At 32.5% G+C, this 15480-nt stretch overlaps 2 protein-coding genes across 4 annotated transcripts; both read left to right on the forward strand.

Annotated features, from left to right (window-relative positions):
• Positions 1-285: 285 nt before the first annotated feature.
• Positions 286-6674, forward strand: LOC114272519 (pentatricopeptide repeat-containing protein At3g29230). 2 transcript variants are annotated; one of them, XM_082921321.1, is made up of 3 exons: positions 286-2733; positions 3129-3980; positions 6417-6674. In XM_082921321.1, the coding sequence occupies exon 1, from the start codon at positions 474-476 to the stop codon at positions 2298-2300; it is 1827 nt and encodes a 608-aa protein (XP_082777447.1). In that variant the 5' UTR covers positions 286-473; the 3' UTR covers positions 2301-2733; positions 3129-3980; positions 6417-6674. The 2 variants fall into 2 exon arrangements, with proteins under 2 accessions (XP_082777447.1, XP_082777449.1); XM_082921323.1 differs by having other exon boundaries at positions 318-2733; positions 3807-3980.
• A 4798-nt stretch (positions 6675-11472) lies between these two features.
• Positions 11473-14607, forward strand: LOC114272518 (bidirectional sugar transporter SWEET1). Of its 2 annotated transcripts, XM_028214237.2 has the most exons (7): positions 11473-11787; positions 11986-12051; positions 12181-12217; positions 12501-12596; positions 13487-13766; positions 13873-13992; positions 14109-14607. In XM_028214237.2, exons 2-7 carry the CDS (start codon positions 12015-12017, stop codon positions 14292-14294), a joined length of 756 nt encoding a protein of 251 aa, XP_028070038.2. In that variant the 5' UTR covers positions 11473-11787; positions 11986-12014; the 3' UTR covers positions 14295-14607. The 2 variants fall into 2 exon arrangements, with proteins under 2 accessions (XP_028070038.2, XP_028070037.2); XM_028214236.2 differs by lacking the exon at positions 11473-11787 and having other exon boundaries at positions 11798-12051.
• The last annotated feature ends 873 nt before the right edge of the window (positions 14608-15480 follow it).

Genomic DNA, 15480 nt, shown 5'->3' on the forward strand with positions numbered 1-15480 from the left:
AGTTGCCAGCCTGATTTAACCCAACCCATAGGAAGGGACCTTGACCTACCACCGAGGCACCAGTAGAGCTCATCAACCGCTCCAACTATAGACAAGTTTCGATCAGAATACAGCGCGAGGTCATCGAAGAAAGCCCCTAAAAAATCTAGGACTTTCACACTCTCCATAATTCGAACTTGACTCATGACTGTGAGAAAGCAATGCGTTCATCACTGGGCCACCAATGGGCCACCATCCTCGCTCGTGGAGTGTAAATAATAATTGTATCCCGAGAACCTTTCATTTGGATCCCACCACACCCCACCACAGATATACTTACACCTTCGTATGTTTGTAAATTTTTTCTCCAACTAGCACGTACGTACTTGTAGTTTCCCAAATATAAGTACAATTATCCAATAAATAACAGAAATGCACTTCTTTCTTCCTCGAGCTATACTGACCATCTTCTACAGTTTTGCGACCTTACAGCAATGGAGCAAAAATTGCTCCAGTTGTTGCAGACATGTAAAAATGTAAAAGAATTGAAGCAAACCCATCTCCAAATCCTCATAAATGGTCTCCAAGATCGCAGCTTTATTGTACCAAAACTCGTCAGTCTCTCCTCCGACCTCATTTCACTTGATTTTGCAATCAATGTGTTTCGAAATTCATGTTCTCCTAATGTTATTGCATACAACACAATGATCAAATGCTTCATAGGGAAGAGTCATAAAGACTCGTTGCGTACTTATAATCAAATGAGAACGTCATTGATTTCACCCAACAGTTTCACCTTCACCTTTCTTCTAAGATCTTTTGAATCAGTTGAGGCTTTAGAAGATGGTAGTTCAGTGCATTGTCATATTGTGAAGTTTGGATTTAATTCGAGTGTTTTCGTTCAAAATAAACTTCTGGATTTCTATGCTAAATGTGGAAGTTTGGATTTAGCTTGTAAGGTGTTTGAGGAATTGCCCCAAAGAGATGTTGTTTCATGGAACACTATGATTGGAGCTTACATGGCCAATGGGAAGATAGAATCCGCAATTGGCTTATTTGAATCCATGCCAGAAAGGAACATTGTGACTTGGAATTCTGTCGTTGCAGGGCTTTCGAAGATCGGGATTATGGAACTAGCTCGTTCGGTGTTCGAGCGCATGCCTGAGAGAAATGAAATTTCCTGGAACTCCATGATATCGGGATACATAAGAGTCGGTGATGTGAAGACCGCAAAGTCTATTTTTAATCAGATGCCCCTGAAAAGTGTGGTTTCTTGGACAGCAATGATATCAGGATACACCATGATTGGAGATCTTGAATTAGCAAGGAGAACTTTTGATCAGATGCCAGTTAAAAATGTGGTCTCGTGGAATGCAATGATTGCATGTTATGTTCATAATCATATGTTTGATCAAGCTCTTTCCTTGTTTCGTCATATGTTAATCAATGGCGAGTGTAAACCTGATCAGACTACTTTAATTAGTGTAGTATCTGCTTGTACTCATTTGGGGTCACTTGAACATGGAACGTGGATTGATTCCTATATTAAGAAAAACAAATTTGACTTGTCGAATCCGTTAGGCAATGCTTTGATAGACATGTTTGCCAAATGTGGCGATATAAAAAATGCAAAAGCGGTTTTTGATCAGATGACTAAAAGGTGTATAATTACGTGGACTACAATGGTTTCTGGACTTGCTGTTAATGGGCAGTGTAGAGAAGCCTTAGCACTCTATGATAGGATGTGTTTGGAAGGAATAAAGCCTGATGATGTTATCTTTATCGCTGTTCTGTCGGCTTGCACTCATGGCGGTCTGGTGGAAGAGGGTAAAAGTGTCTTTGATCAGATGGTCTATGAGTTTGGAATTAAACCCCGAATTGAGCATTATGGCTGCATGGTTGATCTGCTTGGTCGAGCAGGGAGGCTAGAAGAAGCAGTCAGATTCGTAGAAAGCATGCACGTGGAGCCTAATGCAGTTATTTGGGCTACTCTTCTTTCTGCTTGTAAGATTCATGGAAATGAGATTTTGTTGGAGTCTGTAACAAAAAAGATTCTTGATCGAGAACCTTCAAATCCTAGCTATTTAACACTGATTACAAATTTGATCTCATCTGTTGGACGATGGGATGACGCTTTGAACTTTCGGGTGGCAATGAGACATCAGGGTATGGAAAAAATACCAGGTTGTAGCTCAATCCAAATAGGGAACATGGTTCATGAGTTTCTAGCTAAAGATGTGAGGCATGGGAAAAGAAAGGAAATCTATGGCGTTTTGCGTAATCTGAATGGACATTTGAAGGTAGAATATGATATGCAGTGAGGATATTCCAATGGGCTGATGCACTTTGGATGCTTCTCTTTTGGAAGATGTTCTGAGTGACCTTGAAAGAGATTAAAGTTTAAACCTTTAGACAGTGAAATGTGTTTGTGCTTAAATGACTACAGTTGAGTGTTTATTATTCAAGATGGTGGGTTGTAAAACAAGGGAAGGAACACCAGATAGTGAATACTCTGTCCTTGTGGTTGAGTTTGCCAGTTCCAATAAATTTACCAAAGCTTTTTATGAGCAGCTAACCACCGAGCATTGGTCATTGAAAAGTTCTGAACAACAAGAGCTGAAAGGCAGTATCGACACCGGAAGGTGCACAGGATCACTGGAATATTTGTGGATGCAATTAATTCACGTTTTGTTTTTTCCATTTTATTTGAAGGTGGAGATCCATCACCTAGAATGGAGAGAGTACAAAGATAAGGTAAATTGTTTAAATTAACGTCTTCACAATTTTACATGAGAATCATACGCTATTGAGTTACAACTTCAGACCATGATATTCAATTAAAGTAGAATTGGTGTGATGATTTCTTGAAAATAATTTTATTTAGCTTCCTATTATCAGGAATCTTTTATAAATTATAAATCTTATTTGATTATGATATATTCCTAATTGCTTTGTTGTAACATACCCCTAGCAACCAGGGTATAATGAACTGGAACTATTCTACAAATGTTAACATGCTTGTGCCTGTTCATAATATTGCCCTTTGGATTGACTGCTTGAAAAAGCTTAGATTCCTGCTATGCCTATTAAATCCTTGACATTATATTTGTTCATTGCTAATTTCGTTCTTCTGGGTGTTTATGATGCAGGATTGTTTTGTGCCTGTAAAATTTTTGAACTTTATGGAGAAATTTGGAGACTCCCTGGATAGTCTTGCCTGTAACTAAGACTTGCTTGCTAGAAGATGCACTATTTTTGGTTGAGAACACCTTTGCTCAGTTGATAAGAGTTGAACAATTTCTTTAAATATTCTTGCAGACTTTTATTGGTGTATTTTCACTACACTATTGTATATTACCAACATCGTGGAATGCTATTTGAATTTGGCATTTCGAGATTTGGAGATAATTTTAGAAAACCAGAATCTTATAAAATCTTAAAATTTCCTATTTACCCTTAATCGTCATAATTGGAGATATCTGAGAACCTTGATTCCTAACATGTTACAGATTTACATATACATACAATTCATACGTGCATACATGTTTGTCATTTGAAATATATACTTAATCTGTATTTTCAGTTTCAAAATTTGCTGAATATCAGTGGATATAATACTCTCAACTTATTTTTGTTATGAAAACTTGTTTTTGGTTTTTCTTCTATATACATTTGTCCTTTGCAGGCATGTTCCCTTGCATTTTAAGGATAGTTTTCTTTCGACCAAAAAATATATATATATATATAATTCTCAAATTCTTCAAGCTTCAAGGATGATAGTAGTATGAAATTTATGGTGTGGATAATCTTGCTATGTTCATTTGCAGATGAGTTCTGTGAAGCCCACTTGATGTGTTTCTGAAGCTGCATCTTTTTGGAGGGCGAATAGATTTTATGATGCCATTCATAGTCTTTTATCCAGGAAGATCTGTCATCCGGGCATGGTGCACAACCTCTATTTCCCCATCAGTATGCAATTGTGCAAGCAATCCATGGATCAGGTACTTTGTTGTGATTTATTTATTTATATTTAAAAAAGGGTAAATTTCACTAACCTCTTGAGGTTTGGGATGTGACTTTGCATAGTTCGTGATGTTTCGTTATAAAGCTGCAATTTATGAGCACTACCTTTCCAAGTCTGGCTAGTAAGGTGTCTGAACAAAAACACTAGAATCATTCACTTTAAATGAGTTCTATTATACTCTTCTAACCAATTGTAAAATGTGTTTTGTTTGTGTGAAGAAAAACAAAATAAAAAAGAATATTACTATCAAATTGCTAAATTGACTTGGGTTGAAGTTGAATTCAAATTGAAAAGTTGGACAACACGCCAGGAAAAGAAAATGTAGCATTATACGACTTCAGCAATCCTGATCTGTTCATTTTTTTTCTTCCAAATTTATTAGCAGTCTCAAGAAATACACTAAACTTAGAAGATCAGAATTAAGTGAATGAAACTGTTGATCCCTCGAATTTGGTCATTAATTTACATGGTATATACTCGTCCGAAACTTCGAATGAGTGTAAACGCAATGAATGTCAAGACAGCAATAATGGCTTCTTCACAAGAGCCTCTATTTCTACACACCTTTTTGCTCAGTTCATGCACTTGCTGAAATTTTTTTAATTACAATTTTATTCTAAAATAAAACTATCAAAATACCCTTATCTTCTCTATCCATACCCTAATCCCCAAACCACCTTAGCTGCCTGTCACCACCCAAGTCACACCCACAATCATCAGCCGCCATCCCATCCCCCTCCCCTGTCGCTGCCAACCCTTCCCCAGCGTTACCAGCCTGCCCCACTTCTTCTCAAGTGTCAGCAATCCTCCCCATTTCCTAATATTAACAAGACCCCGTAATATTTTTGTCAAACTCAGTACACAAGACCAAAATGATAGCGAACTATAAATGGTCTTGACTAAGATTGTATAAGGAAAAAGAAAGGATCGCCAATGCCACAACAGAATGATTAGGGTAGTGTTTGCCTTAAACTTCATCCTTATCAAGTACGAAGTTATAAAAGGTAGTACTTCGTGCACGCTTCGCACATAAAAAAAGTTAATTCATGGTCTAAATTTATTGTAAGTGTTAAATTTTCTATGCACAAGAATTTCTGTGATTTTTTTTTTTTTTTTTTAATGCACATATCATTATTGAAGTTATAAATGCCTTTTGAGTTTCTATACCAACCCAAAATAAAGTAAGAAAAAAAAACAAAAAAAAAACACACACACACAAACAAGCAAACAGGAAAAACAGAAAAAAAAAAGAAATAGGAAAAGAGTCCTAGCTTTGAGGGCAATGTAACATTCAAAACCTTAAATGCCAACCCTCAATTATATGCATTATGATTGTGATGTGCGTCCACAGGATTGATTTGGAGACCTTCATGTTCATATCTGCTAATCAATAAAAGAATGAAGCGTCCACAAGTTCTTTTCTATTTGTGTTTTGTCATCAAACTTCATCAAGTTATAAATTTAATGTTTCAATTTTCTCTATGCGCATGTGGTGTGGCCAAACCTTGGCCAAGTTCTCTACTACTACTAATCTTGTTTGTTACTGCTTCTTACAAGTTGAAAGTTGAAAATTAGAAAGTAGAAGTTAAAGGTATTGGTGTTGTTTGGTGTACCTGTTAAAACAGATTATAAATTATAACTTAACAGATTATAGATTATGACTTTAATTAGAAACTGTTAATCTATATGGTATAGCTGTTGGATTATAGATTTAAGTTGCTGAGTAATATTTGTTAAATAAACTGTGAAGTAGCTTTTTCAATTAATTCTTATTTTTTATTATTCACTATTTGTTTACATTTCTCATAAAAAATAATAATAATATTTTATAGTCCATTTGGGTCTTTTTCTATTTTTAAAAAAATAAAAAATAAAAAATTTAAGAGTATAATCGTAAATTAACATGTCCACAACAAAACCTGATAATCAGAAGTAAGGAGTAAGCAGCTTCTCAGAATCAGTTTTTTTGACTTAAAATAAGTTGTTAGAATCAAAAACTGTTTGAAATAAGTTTAACCAAACAGTCCAATTGTTTCTCAATAATCACATTTTTTGCAGCTTATTTTTAAGCAATTTTTGTGTAATAAATTATAAGTAAAAATTGTACCAAAACTCGATTTTAAAAATAAAAAATATAAGCAGCCCTAGAAAGCACGCCAAACACGGTCGTTGTCAACTAGTAGTAAACATTATGCAAATTAATAAAAGACTCCTATCATAGAGGGCAATGCAACCTTGAAGAACTTCAATGCTAACCATCAACTGTATACCGTGTGACTGAGATAGGTCCTTTTGCAAATGGTGAGAATCACTATTGAATTTAACATTCTTTTAACTTAATATAATCTGTCATGTTTCCTTGTGTTTCTTTACTTTCGTTTTTATTTTGTTTGTTTTTGTTTTTTTGACATAGAAACAATGAAGAGGTCAACTCCAGAGGCGGAGGGAAAGAGGGCCAGGGGTCACATGCCCCCTTCAGTTTTGATTTTCTGTTTTTATTTTTTTTATTTTTTTAATTTTTTTAATTTTTTATGTGTGTTGTTGTCATATACAAAATGTATTTTTTTTCTTAACATGTGTTTTTGCTAAGGGTTTATTGTATTGTTCACGATTAGTTATTTGATACTTTGATAGTACTGTGTGATATTATTTATGTAGTAATTTAAACCAATAGTATAGTAAAAAATCTTATAGATTAGATATAATGAACTCATTATTTTCAGGCAGTTGATAGACTACTTACTGTGATTTTCCATGCTTTGAGCATCACGTAGGCAATGCTATATGGTATTCGAAAACTATTTAATAATTTTTATTCAAAACATATCATTTATAAGTAATGTCATCTCATTAATATTTTTGTCAAATAAAAATTAAATAGATTTTATAATAATTTGTGCTATAAATGATGTGTTTTTATTTTCTAAAATTAGAAATTTTGATCCATAATTTTTTGTGCTAAAATTGCAAACTTATATTACCATCCCGCACCAAGTTATTCTACACTATTATAGAATTTTAATTTGTTTTATTAATAATGAATATGTAATTTTTTATGCTTAAATTTAGCTCATAAAATTGTTATTATTATAATGTTGATTATGATTTTTTTATAAATAAAAAATTATAATTAATAATGCCCCTCTAACTTAATTTCTTGGTTCCGCGACTGTTAACTCCGTTTTTGTTTTTTTGTGAATACAGTTTATGGAAATTCAATTTTATTTTATTTATTTATTTATATTTATTATTATTTTTTTGTGGTGTTTCTTAGGAGTGGGTTGTTTTAATTTTTTTTTTTTTTCTTTCCAAAAATAATTTGCCAAACAAGCTTTCTTTAATTTCTTAAAAATAATAAACTCAATTTACGCAAAGTCAAATGAACACAAATACAACATAAGAAAACCATTAAGAGCATCTCCAACGGTAATAGGCATTTTACCTATCTAAATATTACTATAAAGTATACATTTTATTTTGCTTGTCAATTTTTTCATGTTTCTACTCCAACCATGCTCTTTATTTTAGCTATTCATCCAAATATTATTAACTTCATAGAATGTCACGTCAGCAACAAAGATGGAGGGAAATAATCTTAATGATTAAATACATTTTGCCTAGTCTTAAAGGCTAGCTACATGTAGCTAGTGAATTTGAAATGAGCCAAAATGCCTAATCATATGCCTAGTGCATTGGAGTTAAAAAAAAGTGAGTCATATTAGGCATTTTGACTAACAAACATCATATGCCTAGTGGGTTGGAGATGCTCTAACGAAATGCTAACTTTCTTGATTCAAACTCACAATTGAATGAGTTCAAACAACTACAAATAAACTAAGCTTGAATTGTTTAAACAACTTGAATCATTTGTCGTTAAGGATTATAGATATATTTTGATATATTATGCAGACATGTTTTATTTTTTCCCTAAAACATGGTCATGCCTCGCACATGTGATCATTTCTGTAAAAAAATCTTAATGCCGGTAAATAATTGGACTTGGCTAATTGACGCAAACTGAGAAGTTAAATGTTAAACGTGTCTTATTATAATAAAATTGACACCAATGAGAAACTTTAGGAATTATTCTGGTGTTTTAAATTTGTATTTTTTTTTTTTTTAATACCAAGTATATGTGAAGACAAAAAATGAAAATCTCAAGCCTTGTTCTCAGTGTATAAATTGACATAAAGTAGGTACGCATAATTCCAATTAAGGGCTATTTTGGGAAGATGATTATAATTAGTTTTTTTGGTTAAAAGTTAATTATAATCAACTTTTTATGAGAGAGGGAAGTGGATTATAATCTGAGAATTGAATTATAACCCACTTCTCAAAAGACCCCTAAAATGTCAAAATAAATGGCTTTGTGGATGTATAAGAGAGAGAGAGAGAGGGGATGTTTTTTTATTTTTTATAAAGCTTTTGTATTTTTATTTTTTATTTTTTGTGTATGGGTTAACAGAAAGGAAAACAAAAGTTAACAAAAAATGTTAGTTGGTAATCACAATTCAAGCATGAAAAATACAAATCAAAATAGGAATATTCGAAGCCAACATTGATACAAATTAGGGAAGAAGTCACTTTTCTTGCCATAATTAGAAGATCAAAGAAATTGTCCTTTGTAAATGTGAAGTTTGTAGGGCTCTCTTCGCTTTCGTTGTCCACAAGCTTTCAAAAAGACAATAATGAATGGGACATGTTAGACCTACCCTCATCTCATCTCATCTCATCACATGATTGTAAAATCAACAAAACTAGGCATATGTATATCATATGGTATCACAAGAATAACCTAAGGTCTCTTGCTTTACTGCACAGTTAAAATGAGTTGGATCATTTGGATCCTTTCTTCATTCAAATTTGCTAGCTAGCATAATAAAGCAGATTCATATTTTACAAATTATGATTGCAGGAGAATAAATAGGCTATTTTAGTAACTTTTGTTTTTGTTTTAGGTGGGTGATTAATGTGGTTCACATATAGAATTTAAAATATATAAATAATCACATATGTGAGACAAATGATCAAAAGATAGAAATAATCACAAATTCATCTCACATTTGCACGCTTGTGTTGTTTTAGAGAATGTATATATTTATATATGTATTTATAAAAAATATAAGAAATGAGATGCATTGAAATAATATGATACATTTGATATAAATAAGAAAAATTTATAAAATTTGTTGGTTCATGCAATATTGCTCAAAAAATTATTGTATTGCATCACATGAAAGTAACTCTAAATGACCCACGTTGTAAAGATAACTGCAACGAGCCGTTGCTTTTTTTTCTTTTTTTTTTTTTTTTTTTTGTATAGAATTGAATTGGCCTTCTTTTTAATTTTAATGTGTCCCATGCGAAGACGACTTTCTTTTATGAATCATTTCAAACGAAGGATCCTAATTGTTTCATTTCTAAATTTGAAGAAATTATTCAGTATTTCCAAAACAAGTCAAAGTGATATTCTAAATTAATAATTATTGATCTAAATTACACAACTCATCACTTTTATATCAATAATCATTGATCCAACAACATCCAATAATTTCTCCTAAGTTTGCACCATATGCTTCAAGTTCCGAAAACAAAGTACAATGTTTTTGGTTTTGTATTTGAAATTGGGTTGGCCAAGCATTTGGTTTTTGGTTTGAATCAGATTGTGGGGACCCATCACATGTCGTATGTGTAACTGAACACTGTTCATAAACTGCCAATCCAGGCTACAGTGGGGGGCGCATCTCTATAATCATGATTTCCAATGACTATTTGAAAAAAATAAAATAAAAATATTACTATATAATAGAAATAAATTAATATATTCACATTCGAATGCCATTTACCTTTCAGAATTTGAAAATAATATAATTATACAAAAAAAAAAAAAAAACTATTGGAATGATATTGTGATCTTTTTTACCCTATGAGGTTTTTTTTTTTTTTTTTTTTGAAATGAAAGAATTTCCAAAAAGCCAATCATTCTATTTGAGAATTAGCTTCAATTGAGCATCTTAAGTATATGTAACATGGACTATGTGAGTAGCAAAATACAAACATAAAATTTATATTTATTCAAATTGATGTGATAATTTTGAGTTTTATCATTTAAAAAAAATAAACATTAATCAATGTAATTTATGTTTTTAGAAAAAAAAAAACATTTGCTATATCACTCGATATGAAAATTTATATCAATTTTTTATTTGCAGATGATTGTTTAGACTATAATAGGAGGAAGGGAAGCAATAGACATACAAAATGGGATATGAAAGGTAACCATTGCCAATTCTATGGATCAATTCCAATTGATTCCAAGAAATCTAATATCATTCATTCATCATTCCCAAAATGAAAAACTGATTAATTCAATTATTTCCTTGTTTATGTTGGGACATGATGACAGTGAGTTCCCACACAAGGAAATTTAGGCAAAGTTTGGGAACTTGTAAAAAAGTTAAAAAGTCAAAAAGTTACTCAAAAAATTAAAAAGTTAACACTATTCACCAAAAGTTAACAATTATGGCTGCACAACTCCCAATTCGAATTTTTCTCTACAAATCAATTTTTACAATTTTTTATTACACATTTTTTCATAAAAAACCAAAAAGTTAACCCAAACATCTATATTTTCAACCTCAAATTTTTAGTCCAAAAAGACAAAAAGTGCACTTATTTAGGACACTCCAAACAACCCCTTAATAATATTATGTTATATATTTGTCTAGAAAGCGTGATTCCCTTTTTCATGGATCAAATTCGGCTGAAAAAGTTCATTCATTTGAACAACAATTTGAACTTAACTTCTTGTGAATTTAAAAATAAAAAAAAATAAAAAAAAAAGAGAGAGAGAGAGAAGTTAAGTTTTGAATCTCCAAATATCCCTACTTTTCATTATGCCAATAAAATCCAATTCTAAAAAGTAGAAATCAACAAACAAAAGAAAAAGTAATTGGACTTAACCCATTAAATCATGACTATATCTGCTATCGTAATATTAAAATTCGATAAAAATAAAATTGCACTAGCTGACCTTTTTCTTTTAATTTATTTCCTTAAACTTCACAAGAATTTATTGACATTTGTTCCTAGTTTTTAACTTATCCTCCTTGTTACAAGTAAATATATTTTACAAAATATTACAAACACTAAAATTCTGAACTTGTATAAGTTAGGAACAAGAAGATTACTTAAATCAGCAAGTAATTTAAAAAATAAGTTGATAAAATGCTTTTACTTTACTTATTTATTATTTGTTTCCACGTGTCACATAAAAATGACATGTGTAAGGAACTGGGAGGAAATGAGAGATGAGGATGGGGATACAAAAAAAATTTGGGCCGGTTTAATTCCCAATCATAAAATGGCAAATACGGTTCCTAACCACTTTTAACTTGACTTGCACCGGCCAAATAACCGTCTATCCCCTTTAAGCCCACTTTTAACCACTCCCTCTCGGGAAATTATTCAATACTCACGTATTCATAGTCTAAATCAATCATTAAATAATTAGTCTTATGTTATTCTCTTATCCCAATATAAATCGTGGATTCTTGTGTCTCTCCACTAATCAAAATGTTATGGAAAGTATTGAATAACCACCCCTCTCTCTCTGCATTTCGCTTTTAATCCATTTTACAGTTACAGAGAGAGAGAGAGAGAGAGAGAGAGAGAGAGAGAGAGAGAGAGAGGAGTGTTGAGAAGAAGACAGTTCTGATTACCCATTACCAAAGCATACAAACGGATAAGAACAAAATCCATATACTTTACTGCGACAACCTCTGGTAGTTTCTTCCTTTCCTGTGTTCTTCTTCTATATATACCTCTCTCATCTCTCATTACTTTTACTATATCTCTAACCTCTTAATACTATTTGTTATCAAGAATTGAAAAATCTGTTTCCAGGCCTGAGTGCTCTCTTTTGCTTTCTGGTTTTTGAATTTTGATTTCATAATTTTGTTGTGTATTTGGGTTTTGGTTAGTGAATAAGGGAAGATTTGATCAGAGAGATATGGGTAATACTGCGCATTTCGTGTTTGGAGTGTTTGGTGGGTTGTTTTCTGTTTGTTTCACTTCATTTCATTTCTCTATATGGATTATTTTCCTCTCAGTTTTGTTTCAATTCTTGCTAATTAATAAAGATTTGCTTCTGTTTCCGTTTCCGTTTCTTCCAACAGGAAATGCTAATGGGTTGTTGCTGTTTTTGGCACCTACGTAAGCATCCCGAATAACTTCCTCTCTCTCTCTCTCTCTCTCTCTCTCTCTTGTTTTGAAGTTTGTAGAAATTTCATGAATTGATGGATTGTACTTGTGTGGTTGAGTTAGTTTTCAAGAGGGCTTTCCAAGAAGTTGATGAACACACAACACACACACATACTTACTGGTGCAATTACCCAGAAAGTTTTCATGAATTTAATCGCCCAATTTCTTCAAGGGTGATTGATCATCATCATTCATTGTCAATGATGAGTTTACTAGTTTTGTTGATTTTGGTTAGGATTACGTTTAAGAGGATCATCATGAGCAAATCCACCGAACAATTCTCAGGCATTCCATACGTCATGACCTTGCTCAACTGCTTGCTTTCTGCTTGGTAAGTGTGTTCATGAAATCGCTTCTTCCTACTTTACCTTCCTTCACATGATTATCGTGACGGTATAGTTGTCACACTAATTCTCTGTTTTCTTACATTTGGTGCCGGTTTTTAAATTCATACACCCACTAAAATTCTCTCTCCACCCATATATGCATTATAAAACTTGTACCTTATGTAGAAACAGTTGTACATTACGGGGGTATTTGGAAAGGGAGTTGGGCTAAAATAGTCTATTAAAAGACAAAATAAATTCAAATGATTAATAATATAAAATGTCACATCCTATGCATAATTTTTTTTTTTCTCATAACCATCAAATTAATTACACACAAAAAAAACCAATTAATTTCCCAAACACAACTCTTTTAGTCAGGTTAAAATAACTAAAAAGTCAAATAACGAACTAAAATAATCAACTTTCCAAGCAAGGCCTATAAAGGTGTAGGAAAAAATTTGGTGAGGAGTGTATTGACACTCCCTAATTTGGCATGCTAAATGACAGAATTGCCCCTGTATAATTTATCGTATTAACTAATTTTATGATTTTAGTATTCCAAGTCACTAGAGTGTTCTACTAAGTCCCCACAAAAAAATAAAAATAAAAATAAATTATAGTTGTGCTTTGTTAAAGTAGAATAAAATCATATATTTGTGTCCTACATTTTTGTTTTTTTATTCATGAATTTGGTATCTAACTAGATATGTGAGTGACCTACCTTATATTTTTTAATTACAAAATATATGTGACAAATTTTGAAGAAAATGACAGAACTCTTCTAATCTGAATTTTCTGTTAAATTTGAGTAAGAGATACCCCAATTTTATTATACACAAGTTATGCCATATCCTCATGATATTTATATATGACAATCTATACTGATGAACAGGTATGGCATGCCTTTTGTTTCACCACACAACATGCTAGTCTCAACCATTAATGGCACTGGTGCAGCCATTGAGGCCATCTATGTGTTCATCTTCATCATATTTGCACCAAAGAAAGAGAAGGGCAAGATCCTAGGACTTCTCATCTTTGTGCTCAGCGTGTTCACTGCAGTCGCCCTCATTTCCATGTTCGCTCTTCATGGCAAAAACAGAAAGATCTTCTGCGGTCTAGCTGCCTCCATCTTCTCCATCATCATGTACGCTTCCCCTCTATCAATCATGGTGCGTAAGCCCTAGTTAACGCGTAATTTCCTCTTTTTGAGTTTTCATTATACAATTATTGGTTATTTTCATGCAATTTTTGGCTAATTGATTTTTATGTATACAGAGGATGGTGATCAAAACCAAAAGTGTGGAGTTCATGCCATTTTTCTTGTCGCTGTTTGTGTTCTTATGCGGCACTTCCTGGTTCGTCTTTGGACTGCTGGGAAAGGACCCTTTTGTTGCTGTAAGTACTAAAAGTCTTATTTTTTAGTTACATTACACTTTTAACCAATTTAGTTACATTAAATCCCAAAAGTCTTATTTTTTACATTTTTAATTTTTTTTTTTTTTTTTTTGCAGGTGCCTAATGGTTTTGGCAGCGGTTTAGGAGTGATTCAGTTGATCTTATATGTCATATACCGCAACAACAAGGGTGAAGCCAAGAAACCTCCTAATACCGATGGATCGCTGGAGATAGGACTGGAAAAGTCCCAGCCCCATGAAGAGAAGCGATCGAGCTATGAAGAGAAGCGATCGAGCAAGTAGCAATTGCGGCACTGGCACATCAAGACCGGGGATTGTAGGGAGTGCAATTAGACAATTGTACTAGTAGTAGTAGTAGTAGTACCCACATTCCCCATTTGATGCTACTCTATAGTGTTCTCTGTTTTTTCCAGAATTTTATTAGCTTACCTAACATCGTGTATTTGGTTCTGTAGTTTTTGTGTTTGGTTCTGTAGTTTTTGTGCTACCACTGAAGACAAATGCCAATTAGAGGTCACAAAATGCTACAAATAACAAATATAGGATATGTCGGTGAATTTGGATGTATGTATTGTGGTAATGGGTTTTCATGTCACTTTGGTGTTTCTCTGCTCTCTGCTCTGCCCTGCTCCTCCAGTGCTGATCTCAATTCAATGGCGGTCACATTTTTTAAAATTTCATTTTAATAAAAGGTGTCTTAGTCCAATTGAAATACCTAGCCAAATGGTGATTCAAATCGACGTGGCACATTTCTAATGGTTCACATATACCCAACATAGAGAAATGCTATTTGTAGCTGACATGTAACATGGGTCATATTACAAATAAATCTCAGTTTTACAACGTATTCTAATTTTGTTCTCATGCATAGATTCACAATAGGTACAACTTCTCCAATAAATATTGGATGCAATAGTAGGTTTATTTTAGTGGTGTTTCTTATCAATATGAAGTTTAAAATGGCACGAACTAACGTAGGTCTCGTCTCTCATCTAATTATTCATGTGATTTACATGCTTTTTATTTGAAATTTTCTATTGATTATTGACACTATTTTCATTTATTTGAAACTCTTCTTCTTCTTCTTTTTTTTTTTTTTTTTGAAATTTTTTTTTGTGATGTTATGTTTAGCAGTCAATTAAATAAAGAAGGCGGGTTGAATTTGAAAACAGTTTAGAACATTTGCTGAATAATTAACAATTTGAGAGACATTCTTGAAAAAGAAAAAAAATATGACAAAATTAGTAATAGAATTTTTACCTTTAAATAATAGAATAGATGATGATGCATGAGCCTGTGAGGCTGTGACTATTATTAATTTTTTTGATAAGCCTGATGGTTGGGGCCAGGCTAGTCATGGCAAATAGTGGTTATAGATTTGGAAGAAATGTAATATCAGGCCAAAAAAAAAAAAAAAAGTTATATATATATATATATATATATTTTATCTTTTACACATCATATAAAA

Source organism: Camellia sinensis, chromosome 3 (genome assembly GCF_055761805.1).
Source record: "Camellia sinensis isolate YWXY chromosome 3, ASM5576180v1, whole genome shotgun sequence".
Lineage (NCBI taxonomy): Eukaryota > Viridiplantae > Streptophyta > Magnoliopsida > Ericales > Theaceae > Camellia > Camellia sinensis.